Source organism: Gouania willdenowi, chromosome 22 (assembly GCF_900634775.1).
Source record: "Gouania willdenowi chromosome 22, fGouWil2.1, whole genome shotgun sequence".
In the NCBI taxonomy this organism is placed as follows: domain Eukaryota; kingdom Metazoa; phylum Chordata; class Actinopteri; order Blenniiformes; family Gobiesocidae; genus Gouania; species Gouania willdenowi.
The window spans coordinates 16,514,579-16,538,312 of record NC_041065.1 but is presented as its reverse complement, the minus strand read 5'-3'; the positions used below and the strand labels follow the sequence as shown (position 1 = coordinate 16,538,312).

The window sequence follows — 23,734 nt, the reverse complement described above, 5'->3', positions numbered from 1 at the left end:
GTTATGGTTCAGCTGGTAATCATGGTAACTGATGACTACTTTTCTCACTACACGCTGCTTAACACTCAAACTTAATGTTAACTAAAATATGTTCACCACAGTAACTATGTAATTAAATAGTAAGTAAGTAACGTTTATTTATATAGCACCTTTCACAGACAGGTCACAAAGTGTTTTACATATCCACTCATTCACACTCACATTCACAAACCAATGGGGTAGAGCTGCCATGCAAGGCGCTAGTCAACCACTGGGAGCAACTTACGTCAGATTACCTTGTTGAATGGTGTTTAAGCTTTGCTGTCACCACTTGATAAGGTCACTATTTCAACCAGAACACCGGAACATAAATGCCACTTTTTAAAAATGTTGACACCAATTGTTCCTCCCAATAACCTTTACAAGCAATAAAACTATCCAAGCCACCTCTTTGTTCTCTCACAGAGCCCAACTTGTCCAGATTGGCAAACCCTCTCAAGAGAAGCTTTAAATCCATCAAGAAGGTGGCCAACGATAGATTTTCCCGGCAACAACCATCCGTCGTTGTCTTGGATGAGAGTAAAGAGGAAGAGGAGATATTAGAGGAGATGGAGGAGTCATACAAGCTGCCAGACATACCACACACACCACTGTCAGGTAAAGTTTCACCACACAGTAGTATTACACTTTAGCCCCTATATCTTGTCTTGCCTTCTAATGTTTTTGCTGCTCTGTCTTACCTCTTCTTGTCTTGTCTTATTTTGCCTTGCCTTGTCTTTCCTCATCTTTTCCTGCCCTGCCTTGGTATTTGATCTTGTATTGTCTTGTTTAGGACTTTGTGTCTTGTCTTGTCTTCTAATTCTTTTATCTTATCTCACCTGTCCTCGTCTTGTATTGTTTTTTCATGTTTTTCTTTTTGTGTCTTGTTTGATCATTTCTTGTGTTGTAATATTTAGCATGTCTTACTATATCTTGCTTTTCCTTGTCTTGTCATGTTTTATCTTGTCTTCAAACATTTTATCTCATATTGCCTGGACTTGTTTTTTCTAATTTCATATTGTCTTGCTGAGCCTTGTCTCAACTTGCATTTTCATATTTTATCTTATCTCGTCTTCTTAAATTTTAGCTTGCTTGTCTTGAGTTGTTTTTTGTATTGTCTGACGTCTCCCACTTTGTCTTGTTCTCTGTGTTTTTCCTTGCATTTCTTCGTTCTTTGTCGCTCAGTGTTTCTATTGTTGTATATTCCTGATGCAGAGGTTTGTATCACGATGTTCTCAAGCGGCTCTCTGGCCCTTTCGTTCCTAATCCCTCCATTTGTTTACAACACAGACGGCCAGGCATGTTGTATGAGTGTAAACACAGCAGCAGCTCACAGACACTGTGCTCTGTTTGTTCTCAGTGATGCAGATCAGTAGGCTGATAGAGATGGAAGTTCTGGAGGAAGGTTATCTGAACCTTCTCGCCCTGCGGTTGGAATTCCAGCAGTTCTCCAAGGACTCTCCTATGGAGCTAGCTAAAATGGAGAAGGACCTCAACCTCCTTTACGGAGACCTGAGGAAAAAGGTCGGCGCCATCATTCGAGACTCCAACTCTTTTCCTTCCAGAAACAAAGGGCTGCTGCCACACGTGGTTCGGATCATCCAGGAGGAGGAGAGGAGGGCGGAGGAGGCAGGTGGACTACCGGACAGTTGGATGGACGCCTGGAAGGAGGCGGTGGTTGAAGGCGTTCGAGCGAAGGTCGAGAGCGTTCACCTAGAGGAGCAGGAGCACAACACTTCCTGGTTGTCCATCCATTTGGGTCTGCTGGGCAAAGCCATCGTGGAGGACTTGGAGAGCGTGAGGCGGGAGCTGCGGTGGTCTTACCCGCCCAGCTTTAATGTTTTCAGCACGTACGTTAACAGCTACCATCAGGTGGTCGGGCATCACCTGAGGAAGCTGGAGCAGCGGGTGGCCAAGCTCAAGGACCTGCACGCTCTGCTGGACTGGATTGTCAACACATACAAGAGGTCGGTGCACCAAGCTTGTAAGGGCAAAGTTCATCATCAAATTATTCAGGAAGTCAGGCTTACATCACAGATGACAGTAGCTTTAATAAATAAATGGGCGCCATCTTAAAATGGGGGCAAACAACTCATCCGCCTCCTGTTTGTCCAATGACAAAAATGTCTATTTCAATACAGGAGTGATTTATATCCCGGTATTTCACACAACTATCAAGAAACACTACCACAAGAGGCCATGGGACGATATATGGCTAAGTTAAGGCTGGGATAAACTGTGCGATTTTTTCAATCGTTGTACTCAGCTCCAGCTCAAACTGTGCGACTCAGATGCAGAGCCCGAATATGCGCAGCTCACGATTCATGTACTCACACTCTACGGACCGACACTCTGACACGATTTGACTGCTCACACTGTACGTTCATACACGACACGTCGGGGTCTGCAACGTTCAAATTAGAAGAAGAAAAACTGAAGCGTCGCCATGAAAACAGACGAAGAAGAAAAACCCAGGAAGTGGCGAGACGCTCGCAAACCTCAGCAGAGGTGTTAATCTCTTCTCGTGACCCCATGTATACTACACGATGCACGACACACGATCGAGCAGAGACTCGTACGATCCCACAAAATAGTCGCACAAGTCGAAAATTGGCTCAAAATGGGTTAGTTAATGTATGCCTGTCTTTATTAGTGCTAGGGATATCTGAGTGTCCATACAAAGTCCCAGCCAACGCTTGGATGAACAATCCAAAACATTGGCCCAATTTCCCTTCCCCAGATCTTTACAATAACCTAATAAATGAACCCTGTCAGTAACCCGCACTGTAAAAATCCTGCGGTAAAATACTCACAAACCATTGATCACAGTGTACTTTATAATGGAGCTACAACAGATATAAATACAACATATTGCCATCTAGAATGAAAATGAAGCCAGTAATAGTAAGATGCCCCTAAAATCCTCAATCCTCATTTCAGATCTTAACTAACTTACTGGTTATGAAATGTAGAGAGCAAACGTAGGAATGCTTAATTTATAGTGTTTTGGTTACATTGTGTGTGGTTTTGTGTGTGCTGTGTTGTTACTTTTTGGTGGTTTTCTTTGTTGTTTTGCATATACATTTATTTTATTTATTTTATGTTTGGTGTTTTGTGTATTTTGTTGTGTGTGGTTTTAGACTCATTTTATGTACTTTATGTATGTTTTGTGTGTTTTTGTTGTCATTTTCCTTTTTTTTTGAGTCATTTTGTTTGTTTTGCACTTTTTCGAATTTATTTTGTATTTGCGTTGTTGGTTTGTATATTTTTGCTGCCGTATTGTGTTTTTTTGGAGTCACGAGTTTTGTGTTTTGTAATATGTTGTGTGTAATGTTTTGTATTTGTTGTGTACCGTGCTGTATATTGTGTGCCTTTCCAGTCGAGGAAAAAGGAGTCTTGAAGATCAATCTTTACATTCTGCGTATATTGCAGACTATAAACGTGACGTCCTTCTCCATACGTGTTACCAATGTCTTTGCATTCCGATAACTACAGACATTAAAATGTGTGTGTGTGTGTGCAGTGAAAGGGTCATGGGAAGTGTGTCGCTGCAGCCGGACGTGCAGGTTGAGCGTCTGGATCTCCAGCTGGAGGACGGATTCTTGACGGAGCTGAAAGAGAGATATTGCTTCAAGGTCAAGGTGAGGACAACCTGAATTTAGTCTGTTAAGGTCCAGACTTGAAAAGCAGCTTCATGTTGTGCTTTGTGGATAAAGGAGGACATCAGGTTGTCGCTGGACCGACTCACGGACCTGGAAAATGAGGAATTTTGGAGCGTGAACAAGCCGCCACATAAGGACGACGAGTTCCTCAGTGCTAAGTTTCCAATGGACATTTGGACGGTAGGGAAACCCTTCACACATCACACAGATTTACCCAGTTTCTGCACATAAAGAGTCATTTCTCTTCATGTTGCATGGATCAGAGCGTGATAGAATCCAGTAGTCCTAGGTCACAAACCGGGAACAATTCAAGGACAGTCACCTAATTCCCAATCCCCATCATTTCAACTTCTCGACATGGCTCAGTTTGCTTTCACATTCCAACCTGACGGGAAAACCCTGTAACTCAAACCAAGCTCACAAAACAGTGCTGTGTTGACTTTCATATCACAATAAAAACAAAGATTGCGTGTCAATAAACTGTATTCTACCCTTTGGCCTCAGAAAGTCATGGTAATTTAGTTATTGTTACTGTGAATACTCTTCGCTAAACTCCATCTCTACAAACATCCACAATCCTCTGCTTCACAGCTCCACTCACACATTTGTTTTATATTATATATATATACAGTATATATATATACTATATCAGATTGCGCACACAAGGGTTCAATTGCAGAGTCCAGGCTGTTCAGACATGAACAAATTAACAATCTGTCCAAGAAAAAGAACTTTGTGTATGAAAACTCATAAAGTCAAGTATCTTAGACTAGTGTTTCTCAAACAGGGGTACCCGATGGCACTACAGGGGATACTTGAGAGAGAGAGAGGGGGGGGTTAACAAATGAAAGCATTAAAATATGGGGTTTTATAATGTTATTTTCAGTTAAAAATGATAATCACACTAAATATTACCAGAAACTCACAAAACAACAATAGACACACTAAATGAGAGAAAAATACACAAGATCACTACATAATCTACAAAAATAACAGAGAAACATACAAAACGACATAAGAAACAACCAAAAACACACACATTTAGATAGAAACACACACAAAAACAACAACAAAAACAGACAAAACATACTGAATAATAAAAAGAAAATACAAACAAAATACACAAAATGACAGAAAAAACACACAAAAAATGCACAAAAAACACACAAAATGACACAAAAAACACATAAGGGTGATAGAAATGATCTTGATTATAAGATGATTTAAAAATACAAGTCACTTAGATAGAAACACACACAAAAACAACAACAAAAACAGACAAAATATACTGAATAATAAAAAGAAATCACAAAAAAAACACACAAAATGACACAAAAAACACATAAGGGTGATAGAAATGATCTTGATTGTGAGATGATTTAAAAATACAAGTCAGTCAAAAAAACAACAAAAAACAAGTCAGTCTTGGTTCCACACCAGCCAGGAGATGACAATAAATGATAAAAACTATTGAAAAAAATCTATTCAGGAGGCACTAAATACTGTACTTGCATTCAAAACCCAAAACAGTTTGAGAACCACTGTCTTAGACCAATAAGAAGCCAGATGTTTTTAATCCACATTGTGTAAAGGTTTTAACCAAGCCTGCACTAATAAACAGAAAATATCCCATATCTATAACCTTATAGTAAACACTTGTAGTAAACACTGTTTTCACGGACCTGAAAACATACCTACGATCCATTATTGGGTCCTGACCCACAAGTTGAGAAACAGTGGCATTAGCTAAGGTAAAGACTTGCAGTATGTAGTCTAAATCATTGTAATTTTATGGTTTATATTTCCATTTCAACTTGTAAAAACTGTTTCTTGAAGGTATTTGTGGTTTTCAATATAAAAAAAATAACTTTTTCCACTTTTATTTAAATGTCATTATGAGAAAATAATAAATAATAGTACAGTCACACAGGAAGTTGCGCTAAATTTGATGCCAAACAAACAAATGTAAATGATTCAGATTTATTTCATAGAACGTACTGGACAATCTGGAGGTGTGATTTCAGATTTACCATGTGAACACATTACACCGATGTGGTCCTGTAGATGGCAGCAGGATGCTTCATGTTGTCTTCTGTCTTCAGACACTGGAGGGAAAATTCTCAGGATCTCGGAAAATTGATGCTCAGCTGGAGCAGAAAGTCACTTCTGCCTGCCTGGAGGAGCTGAAACATTTCCCCAAGAGGTACGACAACAGAGAAACACCTGGAAACACATGGAAAAGCAATAACACTCATGCAACTACCACAGAAACATTATGGAGAAACGTGGAAACAAAAACACACTTTAAAAAAGACAGAAAAATACAACAACATAAAGAGAAACAAAAACTCAAAGAAAAACACACAGGAAAAAAATGCAGAAATGCACAGAAACATAAAAGAACACAATTAAGAAGATAAACAGACAGAATTATAGCAAAACACAGAAACACAAAAAATACCCAACACATAAACACACAAACACTAGGAAAAACCCTTAACATGCTGAGAAACACCGAAACATACTAAGACATAATACAAAGCAACAACAAGACAAACAGACAGTAACTGACAGGAAAATATACACTAAAACATACAATAATACAGAAAACAAAGCAGAGAAATACACACAATGAAACAGGAACATTTATATTGCAAACATACACAATAACACCAGAAAAACACACAGGAACACAAAGGAAATGTGTGTATAAAGACACAACCATCTCGCAGAAATACGTATAGACACATTCACACAGACATGAACACAAAAATACCCAAAACCAGTGACGTGAAGACACCCACGCAACACAAACATGCACATAAAAACACAAAGCACATTGGTTTTTGTGATCATGAACCACCTTCTTCACATGGTTTAAATACCTCAAAGTCGGCCTCTGATTAGTCGATATCAATGCTTTGCTTTTGTTGTTCACTCACTGTTTCGTCTGATGTTTGTGACATTGTCAAAGGTTAACGTTAACGTGACATTAAACTGTTTTAGAAACACAACATTGGTGATGAATCGTGGTTAATCCATCACTTTGTAAACATCCTCATGTGGGAGGAAAATAGCTCAAAATATGTGAGCCAACGCTTCTTATGACATGACTAAACAGAGTGAAACAGGAATCTGCCCTTTGTGCAGCGACCACTTCTTAACGTTTCAAAAGGTCAGTTTTCCTCCTGTTTTAGTCGTTAGTTCAGAAAACATGGACTGATTGGGTGAAACTTCTTCATTTTTGTACCACATGGAAACATTCTTTGATACAGATGTTTTTAAGTCCTGGAAGTTGTGATGACGTGGAGAGGGAAAAAACACTGATACAAAGAGATGTTTACCTGAGGTTTATTCCAGAAAGGAGGGTTAACAAACTCTGAGTCTATCCATAAACTCTGGGTCAACATACCCCGCGATGGGAAACTCTGGGTATTGGATTCCATTACAGCTGGTATGAAGTGGTTCAATCAACCCTGAGTATGTAAACCTTGGGTTACTTATGTGCACGCGCTCGATAAAAAGCCATCATCAATGGATCGACGATTAAACGAACTACCATGGTAACCACCCTGATGGGTGAAATAAGCCGGCGTTTTAGGAATATGAGCATGTTCTAAAGGTGTTCACACTGAACACACCTTCAGTGACTAATGTGGCTTAAATCACCCGTAATTAGTCGCGCTTTTTGGTTCCTTCATCACTTTGTCGTTTCAGTGACGAGCGGGGAATAATATGAATAAAATGTGGCAAGTGTATGGACTGTTTCTTGCGTTATCAGAGATTTTTCTGGTGTTTTAGAGACTCTAAAATGAATGCACGTATCACACTGTAGTTACTGCTCTGAGAAGCGGCTGCTGCCGTCGGTACGTCCCCGCCACAGGCACACACAGAGGGGGCTGTGATCTCAGCTGCCTGCTGCTCTGAGTGAACTGATAATCATCACTCTGCATCCAGGCTATAGTTGTGGCTTTAAATTGTTGCTTCTCCACCTCGGTCTGCCTTTTTCCTTTTGGTTTGCTGTGTAACTGTTGTGTCTAACGCTGTGATGGAGACTTTTGCTGGAACGTGTGTCATTTCACCGAGGGTACCTGAACGCGTCTGACTGCCACGTGTTTGTAGAAAGATCTCTGATTGGCTGACATCCAGATTCTAGGAGTGTCACGCTCCTCGATTTCTAAATGTCATTTTACAGAGCCAGGAATAGAAGATGAGATTCACTGTCCACTCAGAACACTTTGATTGCAATATGCTCAAAGATGATGATGGATTTTTGACCGAAAAAAAACCTGACAAATTCCAGCTTTAATTAAGTAAGGGTTCACGTCTCCGTTTCCTTTTGTACGCACACTGATAATGCTTCAGGTGTGGTTCCATCTTTGTCCGAAGCTCCGGAATTAACAGTTTCCCCTATTCTTTCATTAGAGGCATCGTTCACTTGCTTTCTTAGGGACTGGAATAGTAACTGCAACATTTCAGAGTTTTGGTATTGAATGAGTGTCAATGTTGAGCTGGAATCCCTGAGCTTCTGCAAGTTCTTGTAATGTCTTTTAAAGTGTTCTATATTTTTACACTGCATGAGTTTGTTCAGATCAGAGATGGGCAGTTTTTATCACAGCGTGGCCACAAACATGTGATTGTATCTGATCCCAGGCCCACATTAGCAACATTTATGTCAGCATTTGGAGTAAGGACCAATCTGAGCATTAAAACAGGAAATAACAAAGGGTTTGTGTAATTTTGTTGTCATTTGACTCCTTCTTCGAAAGAGTCAAATTACGCATAGCAACCAGCTTCCGTCCATTAAAAAAAAAAAAAAAAAAAAAACATTTCTTCTCCTGTGTATTTCTATGGTTTGTTCTATTTTTTTTTTGTGCAACTGTTGTTTTTTGTTGCAGGTTTAACTGTCATAGCGTTAGTATTGACTGAGTATTGCTCACTTTCTCTCTCTGCAGATTTGAGGAAGAATTCAGACGGAACCGCAGCAACACTCTGTGTACAGAGTATCAGATTACATACATCAACAGCTTCACCTTGTTACAGTAAGTCCCGTGAGTTCCTGGAAACGCACTTGCTCACACAAAGACGGGTGTCGGCTCAGAAAGTGGAACAGGAAAAAGAAAGACATATACCGTATGGTAGGGTGATAGATCTTTTTTTTTTAAACGTCCCAAAACCCTTTGAACCTGCTCATGTACTGGTCGCTGTAGAAGATCACTACAAAAAATTCACAAAATTTGGAACTAGGAGAAATATGAAATTGCTGCTTCACATACTGTCAGAATAAAAAGGAGATGTGGCTCCAAATGTGATCCCGTGCATGAAGTTACATGATTCTCCCAGACAAATGAGAGGGACTGATGAAACCCTTTGTTGGATGACTCATCTCTGGACATTCCCCGTTTCAGACAACATTAGAAATACCCAGCAAGCTTTTCAGAAGTGAAAGGAAATCTTACACAGTTTGCCCCGGAGGCACTTTTGTTAATAGTTGCAGAGAAAAAGTGGTGAGTTCAGTGGTGCAATTTGCATGTCAGTTACGCACAAAGAGGCTCCCACGTGGTTTCTAGGAATCAGGGAGGATTTCTGAAACCTCCTCCGCTGCTTCAGTCCCTCAGGAAGCCCTAACATATGGGGTGCCAAGTGTAAACATTTTGTAAATATTTAGATTGAATGCTTTTTTTTAACCTCTATATATGTGGTTAAATGTTGTGTTGAATGTAGGAAAATGTGCTAAATATGAGAAAAGTGAGATAAATAATGAAAATGTGCTAGCTACAACTTTTATGCAAATTTTTTACACTTGGCACCCCTAACTAACAGGGATTCATGCTGGCTACAAACGGTGCAAGCACTGCATTTAGGCCCTGGATTTTGATCATTACTAATAGTACTTTAATTAATATTAAAACACACACCAGGAGGAGGATGATAAACTGCCAGGCATTGCAGGATTTAACAGGCGGGGCCCCTATTTACATGTTACATGATTATATATATATATATATATATCAGATGGGCAACTGGTGGCCCTTGGTGTAATTTTGTTCGGCCCTGAAACAAATGCATAGAATGACTCCAAAAACACTAATGGACAAATAAACACTGAAAATGTCAGAAAAAGAAGAATACAGAAAATAACTACAAAACTAAACAAAAAAAATTCATTAAAAACAGCCTAAACCTAAAAAATACACAAAATCAAATGACTTAGTGGTTAGCATGTCCGCCTCACAGCAAGAAGGTTCTGGGTTCAAGCCCTGGGGTGGACACCTGGGTCCTTTGCATGTTCTCACCATACAGCGTGGGTTTTCTCCGGGTACACCGGCTTCCTCCCACAATCCACAAACACGACTGTAAGGTTGATTGGAGTCTCTAAATTGCCCATAGGAGTGAATGAGAGTGAGTGGTTGTCTGTCTGTGTTGCCCTGCGGAGGACTGGCGCCCTGTCCAGGGTGTACCCCCACCCAGCGCCCAATGAGAGCCGGAGATTGGCACCGGCAGACCCCCGCGACCCTGAAAAAAAAAACAGGAATAAGTGGGTCTGAACATGGATGGGTGGATAAATGACAATATAAGCAAAAACAATAACAGAAACACAAACCCTTTCTTCTGTCCTATATTAATGGCACTATTGATTGACTTTGTAAAAGCTGAAAAGCTTCACTTCTGTCATGTGTCAACATTTATATTTGATCACCAGTTTAACTGGTACACCAACAAACAGGTGAACTGCTCGTTGTATGAGCGCTTTTGCACCTGTCAAAACAACTATTCTATTCACATCTGCTGTTTTAAATGGTTCTGTTGTTATTGACATACTGTATTTTAGCTATCAGACAGTTGTAATAGATGTCATAGGTTCAGGTTAATGTAGGCTTTAACTCACTACTTTACATTCATTCTGTTACTTTGTAAAACTGCAGGCACGTAAGATGAGTAATGCCTTCTTTTCTGAGAATCTACAAAGACTGAATTCATTACTTTCCTATTTCTTTTTTGCAGGACACACATTGAGAGCTACCAGGAGGCCTGTCCGGATCAGGTGGAAGGCTTCAGAAAGGAGGTGAAGTCGCTGATCCTCCGCCTCCTTCAGAGGCTGGAGGATCAGTTCAAAGAGGACGTGAAGGTACGGAATTCTGGGAAACATGGAACTACCCTCTGACGAGGATTGATGAGTCATTTACGGACAAAAGAAAGGGTTCTGAATATTGGGTGTGGCGGTGAGGACCCAAGTGCAGAATAAGACTGAGGTGTAGCGTTCATAAAAAACAGTTCATGTTTATTTGAAAACTAACAAAAACCCAAATCCTAAAGCCAAATTCTGTGTTTAGGTGGAAAAGGGTAAACATAACGTGAAACAAGAACTAGAAAGTGAAACTACAGACTCTGACAGAAAGGTGTTTTTTGTTGCGTTTCAAGAAAAGGACCCTAAAAGGGGATTTCAAAAATGAATTCTAACGGATTTGTTTACATCATTCTGAAAAGCCCAGAAAGAAACATTAAGGCTCTACTCAGAGGAAGCACATACTGTATTTTGTCCTTCTTACGCCATCTTTTCAGTTGATGGAAAAGGCAACACCCATAACAACAACTCCTGTGGTATGTCAGCGTTCCTGTTTTGTTTCTGACCATGTCCCCATCGCTCTGCTGTTTGTCCAGCCCTACCTAAGGAGGATGATGACGAGGAAGTGGCTCTCTCACGATGAAGACTTTGCTTCCCTCTACACTCGGGCTGAGCAGCTTTCTGAGCACTGTGACCTCATGAGGCCTCCACACGCCCAGGTCAGAAAACTCCTGATGACGGATGGTGGTGCCTTTAGGATGATAACCTGCAGATTGTGGTCTATGGGCTGAGATTTGTGCCACTAGGAACTGAATTTGAATAGTTGGTATTGAATTTGAAAGCAACAACTTGAAATTGAATTTACTATGTTGAAACTGAATTAGTAACTTGAAATTGTACGTTTCCTGTTGAAAAAAATTCAGCTTAATACATTCGAAAAATTCAATATTCAAATATCAGATTCACTGCACGCAATTCAATTTCACTACACAGAGACACACTTCCGGTCCACAAGGTTGAGCAATCAACCACTGATTCATGGAACTCCTGTTCACGTCCACAAACACTCCTTTACGACCGTTGAGGGTGTGACCATAGATATCATACAATAATAACTTTTATCATTTATATCTATAAAGCCCTGTAAAAACTTCAGACTAGTAAATTTTCATTGAATTTATGTTTAGACTTTGCTAATAAGGGGTCATATGATACAAACATGAGCTCCGAGGGCTCTTTGCTTGTTATGAGAGCGCAGTTGTACATAGTAAGTTACAGCTTTTTAATCCTTTTAACTACGTTTGCTGCCGTTCCCTGACCCCTGAGAACCACCGTGGGTTATGTTGCCGACATTAAATAATGGACGGGTCTTCAAAAACCTTACCTAACAGTGACAAGACAAGAAGGAAAGAAAAACACGTCTCCGTCCTGTTTGTTGCGTCGCAGTCGCCGGAACTTGTTACTGAGCAGAGCTGCAGGAGCTACAAAGACCTCCTGCAACCACTGGTCGCTGATAGCATGGCAGTGTTACTGTATCATTGTAATTTGATGCTGACGGATCAAAAGAGCTGCATCGTCATAGTCAACACATGCTTAAAAATGAAATTGTGTAGGAGTTTGTACATCTTAAATCTGAGCAGCGACATACAGTATATGCAAAAAGGCAGGATAGTATAATAAACCAGCTGTGACAGTGTTGTAACCCAGGGGGGCCTGGGGGTTGGGGGTTGGGGGTTGGAGTCGGTGGCGTGGTGCGCTGGGTCCTTGGCTCCTTGGGGGCTTTTCGGGTGTGTATGGGGGGGGCAATGGCAGCCTCTCGGCTTGGGACCTTGGGGGCGTTCGGGGGGCTGCTTGGCCGTGGGGTGGTCGCCGGGGGCCCCTAGATCTCTCGCTCTTTCTGCTGGCCCGACTGCTTCTTCGGGCCCGGGGGCGGCTCATGGGTTTTGCAGTAGCGGCTCTTGGAATCACATTTGTCATGGACGCACTGGCCTCGGGCTGTGGGATAACACTCATACTGGGCTCAACCATAGACACGTTGTTCCCAAATACCTGTTTTATGTAACTTCCACTCACTTCCTCCTCTGCTCACAGCCACCACCATTATTCCTAAGCCGCACACTGGTCACCAGACTGGCTTGATAACACAACAATAAGCACAATATACACAACCACAATTTCACATCACATCACTTGAAACTTATTGACTATTCCCCACCCATTCGTTTTCCTATCTTGTATCCCTCCTCCCTGTTAACTCCCCCCCCCCCACCCCCCTCACCCTGGTGTAACACTGCCCTCTCTTTTTTACATCCTCCCTTTAATAAAGTATTTACCCTTCCCTAGGGAGGGCTGGTGATGGTCACAATTATGCAATGAAATAAATTAATTTATTTAATTGCAATAATAAAATATGCATTGCTGTTAAAAGATTGCACTTCTTGTAGTGTTAACCTTCAACAGCATGTGCAGACAAGGTGAAAAATAAAAAATAAAAAATAATTGAGTGGTTTCATAATCTCACTCAGAAAGAAAAAAATGCTTTAAACAAAGTGGTTGGCTCAGCCAGCAGGATCATTGGCTGTACTTTGCCGCTCCTGGAGGCCACACTAAAAGCTAGACTCTTAAATCTAGCTTTACAAATTGTGAATGACGCCTCAGGCCACCCTGCCAGGGCCATCTTTGAAATGCTTCCTTCAGGGAAAAGGTATCACTCTATCAAATGTTCTACTGCGCGCCATTTGAACAGTTTCTTTCCACAAGCTGTGATGACTCTAAACAAGGCACAAGGTCTTCTCCAGGGTCTGAGACCAGAAAGTCCAGCTCTGTGTCCACCACAGATCCAGCATCCCCCTTCTTAGTACACTCACATATACAACTCAAAACAATGTTTGACCTACATGAAGATGTGATGTTCTCTACTTGAAGCACTTCATTCATATATACAGACCCTTTCCAAAAAATTAGAATATCCTGGAAAAGTTGTTTCATTTCCATAATTCCATTCAAAAAGTGAAGCTTTCATAGATTATAGATTCAAGGCCCACAATTTAAACGATTTCAAGTATGTATTTGTTTATTTTTACATAATTTGGGCTTCCAGCTCAGAAAACCCACAAAAACAGGAAAATAGAATTGTGAAGAAATCACCATTTGCTTCTCAGTTTTTGCAGGAAAAAAAGAGGAGAAGAAAGACTGGACTGTTGGCCAGTGGTCCAAGATCCTCTTTTCTGATGAAAGTAAAGCATGCCTTTCATTCGGGAATCAAAGTCCAAGGGTTTGGAGGAAGACGGGTAAGGAACAGAACAGAACACCGCACCCGAAATCATGACTGACTGTGGATATTTCACACTGGACCTCAAGCAGCTTGGGTTCTGTTCCTCACCCGTCTTTCCTACAAACCCATGGACCTTGAGTCCTGAATGAAAGACACACTTTACTTTATTTTTCTAATTTTTTGAATTCCTGTTTTTGTGGGTTTTATGAGCTGGAAGCCCAAATTATGTAAAAATACACAATCATTTAAATTGTGGGTCCTGAATCTATAATCTATGGCATTATGGAATTATGAAAATTAGACAACTTTTCCATGATATTCTAATGTTTTGGAAATTATCTGTGTAGTATCAAATCTAAGTGATAATCAACTCAACAATTGTTGGCCCCAAATTAACTGAAGCAAGGTAGATAAAGGAACAACAGGCTGACAACAGCATTCATCCTCTGCTTCAGTGGATCAATGACATCTGAAAGGAATTAAAAAAGATAATACTGGCACACATTTAATTCCCCCTAAACATTTGTACAACATGTAGAACTTTGAGAGTAAAGCCCAAAGACAAGCTGCATGATTGTAGATTGATGGTTTCCAGGAATTTAGTGAACAAAGCTGACTGCTTTTTAACTGTAGATAATATGTGTGCAAAGGCTATTTAAACTATAAATGTATAATCACGTGTCTGGCCGCAAAACGTCCTCACACTATGTGTGTAACAAACACTGTTATACTGTAGCTCTTCACCATCATTAGCATCATTAGCTCACGTTCACACTGTGTAGCTCTGTGTGCAGCACTGATTCTAGCATGTAAGCAGTAAGTTGGAACTTATCTGATGAATTACTGACAACATTTTCACATTTTCCTGTTTCATCATTTAGTTCGCTTGAAAACATGTGTTGAACTGAAGCGCTGTAGTGTAAAATGACATGATCGTAAAAAATTATCTTACGGTCGACAATGGGCATGCGGACCTGGCGAACTATGCATGCGCGTTCGTCATGTTGGATGCCGCGTAAAAAAAACAGGTGTCAGAAATGGATTCCGGATGTCTTGTCGTTGATGATTGCACATTAGTTGAAGAAGGGTTAGGGTAGCAAAATATTGTACGTATATGTAGTACACTATGAGTGCGCATTCGCCCATAGGAAAATTTCACAAGTAGGGTTATTTTACAACAGCTCAAATGCCTAAGCATGCCATTCTACTGAAACACAACACGGAAAGAAACGCGAAACATATGCGCAAACTCACCGCGACACAAGCAGAAAAGTGACTTACATTACGTCGGACACTTACCTTGTTTGAATGGTGTTGCATTTTATTACTGAAAATTCCTTAATTCTCTTCTTTCTTGAGCTTTTGTCAGAGAGCGGAGTGAATGGGATTAGTGTAGTTCTGTCCAGATGACCCTGCGGCCCGTGACGTCGAAGTGTCGTAGCGCATGCGCAAATTGTAATTGGGAACCCGTTTATTAGCAAAGCCGAAACATAACTTCCATGATAAATAATGAATGTCTTTACTGTATGATATCTATGGTCACACCCTCAACGGCCTTAAAGGAGTGTTTGTGGACGTAAACAGGAGTTCCATGGATCAGTGATTGATTGCTCAACCTTGTGGACCGGAAGTGTGTCTCCGTACAGTGAATCTGAATTTTGAATATTGAATTTCTGGAATTTTTTTCAACAGGAAACATACATTTTCAAATGACTAATTCAGTTTCAATGCCGTAACAAGTTGTTACTTTCAAATTCAATACCAACTATTCAAATTCAGCTTCTAGTGGCACAGATCTCGGCCCATAGTGGGGTCTCTGGGGTTGTATTTTTATGCGCATGCTGTAGAATCACTGCCTTCAAAGGATGTTTATCTGTTAGTCATGAAAGGAAATCCTTGTGTATTATCTGCTCACGACTGTAAGTCATTAAGACACCATTGTTTTCAGTCGGATGCAGCTATCACAGAGCAATAATATGAAAAGCTGGAAGTGAGAGTTCAGATGCTATTGGTCATGTGATGGATGGATGAAGGCACACTTCCTCTTTGTCAACACTCACTCTGTGCATGCGTGTGTGTGTGTGTGTGTGTGTGTGTGTTACCTGGAGACAGGAAATGGCGAGCCAGTTACACTACCACGTGGTGAAAGAGTATGTGGGCCAGCTTATGAAGGACACCTACAGATGCAGCGACCGGAAACGCGAGAGTGCGGCGGACAAGATCAGACTCCAGTGGAACAGACTTCGAAAGTTGTTTGAAGACATGGTATAAGGCACATTTCCTCATTGGATTTTCAATTGCAACAATACATTATCAGACCGGCACAACTCTTATTTATTAGCCCTGCAACATTTTCTTCTCATTGAAGTACTCTACACAATATGGTTTATCAAATGATAATGTAACAAGATGAGAAAGTATTATCAATTACTAACTTTTCTTTAGTGAATGTGACTATTCTCAAACTGCTTAACAGCCTGTGATTAGTTACTGACTGTATAAGATCATTTTAATAACTTTAAAGTAATAATATAATAAAATCTAAATGAACTTAACACCCTGCGGCAAAAAAGAAGCAGATCACATTTAATATGAAAAAAGATCTGCCTGATTTTATTTCAATTTTAACACCGGACAAGCTAAGCTAAATTTAACCAAGGAAAGCTAAGCTAAGCCAAGCAACGTTAAGTGCTAAAATAAGATGAGGTAAACTAAACCAAGCCAAGACAAACTAAGTTGAGATAAGTTAATTAAGCTATGCTAAGTCAAGACAAAGTCAGATGCAAATCTCAGCCTTATGCTGGACACAACTGAAAAGGTCTCAAACACAGGACCAAAGGCTAAGAGTTTATAAATGGTTTAATCAAAAAAAAAAAAGGTAGAAGGGGAACAGGCAGAGGCAAAAATCCAAGGGATACAAGAAACAGGTCAAAGTACCGAGCAAAATGTGAGCGCTTGTAGAATGTGATGTGAGGTTGTGTTTAAAAATTCCACACACACGTGAAATAAATTTAATGTCACAAATGATGGGAAAAAATGTCGAGACATAAAGTTACAGCTGCAAACTTGTAATCCAACATTTATGCACATGTTTTTTAATGACTTGCGTAAATGATCGTTTACAACCGCAACTCGCCGGTTACAACTTCTCCAATCTGCCGCTACAGATGCACAAACTACTTTTCTTGCGTGAATCTGCGCTGCTTGACTTTTGCAACACATTTTGCGAGATGTCTGTAGCAAAACTGATTCATTCCCCGCTGTGTGGGACGAAAAATGCCGAAAAACGCATTTGCGCGAACTAGTCTGAGGTGCTCCATGTGTTTCGCTTCAAACTCGGCCGGACCACTTGGAACCCAATGAAGATGAAAAATCATCGAAAGAATTTGGGCGTCTCTAACGGTTTGGTCGTGCACGCATTACAAATGCAAAGCAAAAAACACACACAAACTGTGATGGATCCGCACGACCTTCAGGTTTGTCCTATTCATATGAAATTTGCCGCATGTGCTCTTGACCCCAAGATGAGAAAAAAGTTACAGATGACTTTGCAGGAAGTCGGCCATCTTGGGTTCATGGCGTTTTGCTTTTGCGCAAACTAGTCTGAGGGGCTTCACTCGATTCACTTCAAACTTGGCCAAAACACTTAAGGACCCACTGAAGATTAAAAATCATCAAAATAATTTACAAAATACATTACGGTTTGGTCGTGGTGCGACTGGCACCATTTAGTACGCCATAAAAGAAAAACGGAAATAACTTTCAAATGCAAAGTTCAAACTACACATGATGACTGTCCATCCCTCAACAAGACTCAATGTGAAAATTACCCATCATGCCTTGCGTTGTCAGAAGGTGCCGCGTGATCAGTGGGAGGGGCCTATAATGTCACCGGAAAATCCTTCGTCATCACATTCTAAATGCTGTATCTTGGCTATTTTTCAATGGATTCGCATCAAATTCACTGAGAGTGATTTTTAACTGGTTTTCCCTTTCATACTGGGTTTTTTCGACTGGCGCCATTTTGCACGCCATAATAGAAAAAACACTATAACTCTCATATACAACGTTCAAACAGCCTAATATTTGATGCACATGATGACTGTCCATCCCTAAACAAGAATCAATGTGAAAATTAACCATCATGCTTTGCGTTCTCAGATGGCTCACGCCATAATAGACAACCGATATAACTCTCATATACAAGGTTCAAACTGTCTCATATTTGATACACATGGGTTACCAACCCCGGCCACTCCTTCGGACCCTACGACGCCGCTCGCAGCTTTAATTTTGTTTGCAGTTCAAAGTGAGTGCATACATGTAATGTATGTAGGTGTCACGTTGTTGACCAATAAGTATGGCAAGCAAGTTGGAGCTTTACTGGTGTGTTTAAAAAAAAAATCTTTGTAAATTTTCCTTACACTGGAGTTTGTGTTGACTGAAGGATCGTTTCATCCTCAGGGTTCTTTGTATGAGTGGCTCCACCCTGTTGGAGACGACCTGAGCACCATCATCATGAGTAAGAAAACGGAGATCAAGGACAACATCTGGCCTTTAGTACTGAAATACCCAGACTTCAGGTAAACCTTCTGAACACATCAAACAAATGAAACAAAATAAAAAATGACACATTTGGTGACACATCTATTGTGATTTTTCACGCACCGTATTCAAAATGATTACATTTTAGTAATGATATAGTTTTTTTTTTTCAACTGAGCTGATGACAGTAAATACAATGTCTTTCACTGATTTAGACTTCCCAAGCAATGCCTTTACAACATGAGAAAGTTAATCATTAATATGAATTGCTAGTTTTATCGAGGCAGATTGTTTTTTGACGTGTGGGAAAGTGAGCGTTAATGTGCAGTGAGACAAAGCTGACTGAGACCTACACAAAAGTAGGTCCCTGGATGTCCCAGCGGCCGGCCAGCCTTTGGCCGCGGTCCAGGTTTCATTTCCCACGTGAATGCACAGGAACAACAACTGGATCCAAAAGGATTGTTAATAACAAAAACTTGTGCTGCCAAAACAAAAACTTGCACAGCGACTATTCCAGGCATCATCAACCTGTGGCTCTTTAGCTGCTCTGTTGATGCAACTATCACTGATTGGTGATCAGTTGGCACAGCCTCACAATTTTGTTCAGTGGCCAAAACTTTCTTGCTCATTTGCTCATTCAGCGCTAAAAGAGGAAACCATCCTTTTTACTGCATGTGAGCAGCAGTGTGTATCTTACAACAATACTTCCACAACGGAACATTGTGTGACAGGAGCTCTTCAGGACAGAACTGGAGTTCCCCTGGGCAACAAAATACTATAAAATAGTTCAAGCTTTCCTTTGTTTTTTTACTCTGAAGTTTGAATCATTTTTTAATGTAAAATATTAAAATAATCTGTTCATAAAAAGCCTCAAAATTTTCTCTTGTCTTAGTTACCATGTTCCACTTCATATGCTTACAGCGCTCATTCTTATAATATTCTGAAATTAACAAATCCAAAGGTCAGTCTTTGTCTGACGCTTTGAAATATTCATCATCTATAGTCAAAATAAAACGTTTATTATCTCAAAGTTTGAACTAAAACACGTGGGAATCTTCACAGCTTTACAATATTTGATGTTTTCTCCAAACATTGTCTCCAAAAACACATAAAGCCTCCGAAATCCCACTGAAATAACGCAACACTGCATTGCGTGAGATTTGACATCTCTAACCTTTTTTGCTATACTTAATAGATATTAGAACACAGCCTGTTTTATAGGGTGAAAAGTACAATTTAAATGCATGATATTGTCCCAAAAGCTGCAGGTGAGGGTTTAGTCCATGTTAAATACCGGTATGTGTAGTATGGAAGATATGTATCTTTTTAACTGGATCCTGGAGAAACATTATTTCATCTTGTCTGCACTACTATGTGAGCTTGGCAAAATGACAATAAAGCTCAATTTGATTTGATTTGACGTTATATTATAAGTCATATTCCAAAGTTTAAATTAATAATAAGAATGATAACAATAATGCCATTTCTGTTTCAGGAAGTGATTTCTGTCACTAATGAAAATTAGAAGCTCTCAACACCTAATTATAAAGCTATACATGAAGGCATATTAGATGATAGGTCTAAAGCTGAGTAATAAGACTTATTTATTTCAGTCAGAAATGTCTTTGGAGTCATTTAGCCTCAAACACACATAATATCCCTTTATATGTGGGCAGGCTAACTCTTTGTATTTCCACTCCCATAGAAAATCTATCATTAAATGGCATTTAAACCTGATGTTTTAGTGCTTAGTTACGTGTCATCCACTTTCTTGGACATTATGACGTTATTTCTAAGAAGAACAGAAACATTACAGTAAACAGATTTTGACATTGCACCTGAGATGAGAAATGACTATGAGACTTGGATGGATGTAGCATGTAAACCTACCATGGAAACCATTGAATTACTTTTAGCTCTTCAAAGCAGTTGGAGTTACATAAGTATGAGTTATCACTATGACACATTTCACCAAACATGTCGACCTCAACAAGCGTGAGTTTAAAGTGCTTTTTCATTGCATATGCAGATTCTAAATCACCTCTCATTCCTTCTAATAATTATTAAATAGAACAATATTTCAGTTTAACTCATAGGAGTTGAATGTCTCTTCAAACTGTTCACGTGAGACCAAAGACAACACGATAGATATAAAGAAACGATAAAAATGATCTTTAAAGTTTAACGGGTGTCTCCGGTCTATCTTTGCAGTAAGAAGCACCTGATGGCCTTGCTGGACTTCAGAGGCCTCCGGAGGGGTCGAGAACATCGTCTGATCCTGCAGACGTTCTCCAACCTGAAAAATGGCCGCGGCACAGTCGACACTGATCAAAGTCAGGTTTTTTTCCGAGACATACCTGTCACCGTCAACACGGACTTTCTGTCCAACCTGCCTCTGTTCTGTCTCAGCGTCCTCAGGCCTGATAGCTAGAGGGAGAACTTTGTGTCTTCAAGATGAATGATTCTCATGAAACAGTAATGACACGCTCCAGAATGATTTTGTACAGAAAATGTATAAATTTGAGGAGTTTTTATTTATTAATGAATTAAATTCATCATCAGGTTATAAAAAGAAATTGCTGTGATAAACTCCGAATAACTCAGGGTGTGAATTATTTTCTGACTGTCTACTCTTCGATAGCTTACTGACAATATTGATAACATTAACCACAGACAAAACATTTTGTTTAACCATTTATTATCCACAAGTTATTAAATTAATGCTAATTAAATAAAAATACTAGAGTAAAATAAAAAAAAAAGTGTGACGTTTAGCATGTGAAGCTATGTGCGGCAGTTACTTTATGTGCTGTGTCCCAGGGAGCAGGCTATGATGTCCAGAGGGCAAAGATACAAAGACTGCATTATATGAATGTCTGCTCCTTGTGGCAGTATTATTTCACTACAAATCATGTACATTTGTGGTAGTCGATTGACCTGTGATATGTGATGGAAAGGTGTTGGTTGTGAAAATGTCTGGGTGGAGGCCACTTTTGAGCAACAGGAACAAGATATTAGAAATAACTTAAAACAAAAACAGAATATGAGAGTCAAATTAATATAGCTACATATTGCATAATCTTCTGATCATTTCGATACCAAACATGACACAATGCTGGGACAAAATACTGCCAGATAATAAATAATTAGCTTCTCTTTAAAAATATTGAAATAAACTTTGATTATTTATCTTTTATAGTGAGTGAATGCTGGAGTCATTTTAATCTATTACTTGGTAGCTGTTACGACAAACGTAGAAAGATCACAGTTAAATCGACACTTTAATGTTTGTTTATTTATTTATTTCATTCAAGACATTAAAACAACTTTCATTCTCCATATTGAAAAAAGAGAAAAAGATGAACATAACATCTACCCCCTCCACAAAAAACCCAGTTGCATTAAAATGTAACTTTTTTTAACCTTGGAAGTCCGATTACTTGGTGTAGATGTGAAATCAAACAGTGCATGAGAAATAAATAACTTTGCCTTAGATCTTGTCACATAAGTTAAGTATTTGTCATTGGTTTCAGGGGTGCTAAGTAGAGCCGTAGGGGTCTCTTTGATGAAGTTGGGGTGTTAGTCAGCCCTTTGATATGAAGGTAAATGGGGGGTTTTTGGTTCAGTTTGTCTTTTGTCTCCAGGGTTTTTGGAAGAAACTGTTAGTTGATGAAGTCTTGGTGGGGGGTGGGAGAGAATTATCTTAAGGCTGACTTTTAAGGAGAACTCACATGGTCTGGCTTCGCTACAGTCAATGAACCATAACGATCTCTACAAATGATTAAAACTTGTTTAAAAAATGTCAGCCCTTATTTTCTCAGTATTTAATAAAGATCACAGGCAGTGGTATTACCGTACCTTATTTTTTTGTGGACATTTATGTCTCTGAAAGGTTGGAGATGTGTCTTTTTGAGAGACAATGTTTTTACCTATGTGTATGTAACACTGGATATTATGTTTGATATGAGAACTAAAGTGTTGTTTGTAATAGTCTTTATTAATGAGATCTTTTTAGGTTTTTTTGAAAGAGTTTCTCTGTACCAACAGCTCCTAAAGCTCCTAAAATGACGTTTTCCTCAAAAGCAAAGACAGTGTGGCTTCACGGTGTCAAATTACGAACAGCAACAATGCAAATCATGCAAATGTTTGCACACTTTGACTTTGCCGTGCACTGAATGGCTGCAGTGATTCCGGTAAATACTGCATATGAATCAGTTCCTAAGTCACTGCACACAATATACTGCTCTCTCATTATGTGCTGTGTGTATAAAGGTTTGATGTTCAACTTCTAAAACTCTGACTAACTCATATCTTTTAGAATAAAATGATATGGATAGAAAACAATTGTGTAAATTTTAACAATGATGTAAAAAACAATAAACAGTGTTTTTTTTCTCAGTGTATGTGCGTGAAATGACAACATGACTATCTATCTTTAATGCCAAACCTTCAAACACCACACTTCATAGGAAATATGTGATCATCATAAACGTGTGGATGAGTTTTTTGAAGGTTATATGAGAGAATACTACGGAACGATCCTCATTTACAATTTGGAACTTTGAAGTTTAGGATTTATAGTTGATAAAAAGGGAAGAAAAATTCACCTGCAGCGTCATCACTTGTCGGATGTGTTGGAATATACGTGTGTGTTAAAGTATGTATTTATGTATATGTGTGTAGAAACATGTGTATTACTACACCTTTTCTTCCGTAAAATGACTGAAATGAGCGTTGGCTCACCTCACCACACCTCTTACACAGACCTAAAAATGAAAGTGAAAGTAAGCAGGACTAAATCCCAGGTTGCACCAGACAGAGAGCAGAGAACAGTGAGTCTGAACATGCAGGTTGTGTTAGTACTTAATTATATTGACTGTGTAAATCAACAGTGAAGCACACACCTCCTCCAATCACAGCCTCAATACTGTCCCACCCTAACAATGGCATTTAGGATTTTAAGTTCAGCTTTTATATATTAGAATAGTCTAACATTGTCTACATATCGACACACATTTTGATTGTTTTTTTAAACTCTTTTTCTCTAATTTTACAAAAAAACATCTATTTTTACAGATTTTACTGAAAAGGAAGCTCCACATACAGTAGCCCAAGTTTAGTCTTTTTTCTAGGTCATGGGGTTTTTTTTTGGCTTGTCCAGTGATGGTG

The 23,734-nt window shown here is 39.5% G+C and overlaps 1 protein-coding gene across 2 annotated transcripts in view; it reads left to right on the top strand.

Moving 5' to 3' along the window:
* Window positions 1–22,966, top strand: part of exoc3l4 (exocyst complex component 3-like 4) — a 40,230-nt gene extending 17,264 nt beyond the window's left edge. For both annotated transcript variants that reach the window (XM_028438894.1, XM_028438895.1), the window contains 11 exons: window positions 445–636; window positions 1,379–1,985; window positions 3,542–3,659; window positions 3,735–3,860; window positions 5,783–5,883; window positions 8,636–8,722; window positions 10,686–10,809; window positions 11,343–11,465; window positions 16,133–16,285; window positions 18,485–18,603; window positions 20,777–22,966. In XM_028438894.1, coding sequence (XP_028294695.1) covers window positions 445–636; window positions 1,379–1,985; window positions 3,542–3,659; window positions 3,735–3,860; window positions 5,783–5,883; window positions 8,636–8,722; window positions 10,686–10,809; window positions 11,343–11,465; window positions 16,133–16,285; window positions 18,485–18,603; window positions 20,777–20,996 — 1,970 coding nt within the window. In that variant the 3' untranslated portion in view covers window positions 20,997–22,966. The remainder of the gene's footprint in view (window positions 1–444; window positions 637–1,378; window positions 1,986–3,541; window positions 3,660–3,734; window positions 3,861–5,782; window positions 5,884–8,635; window positions 8,723–10,685; window positions 10,810–11,342; window positions 11,466–16,132; window positions 16,286–18,484; window positions 18,604–20,776) is intronic.
* The last annotated feature ends 768 nt before the right edge of the window (window positions 22,967–23,734 follow it).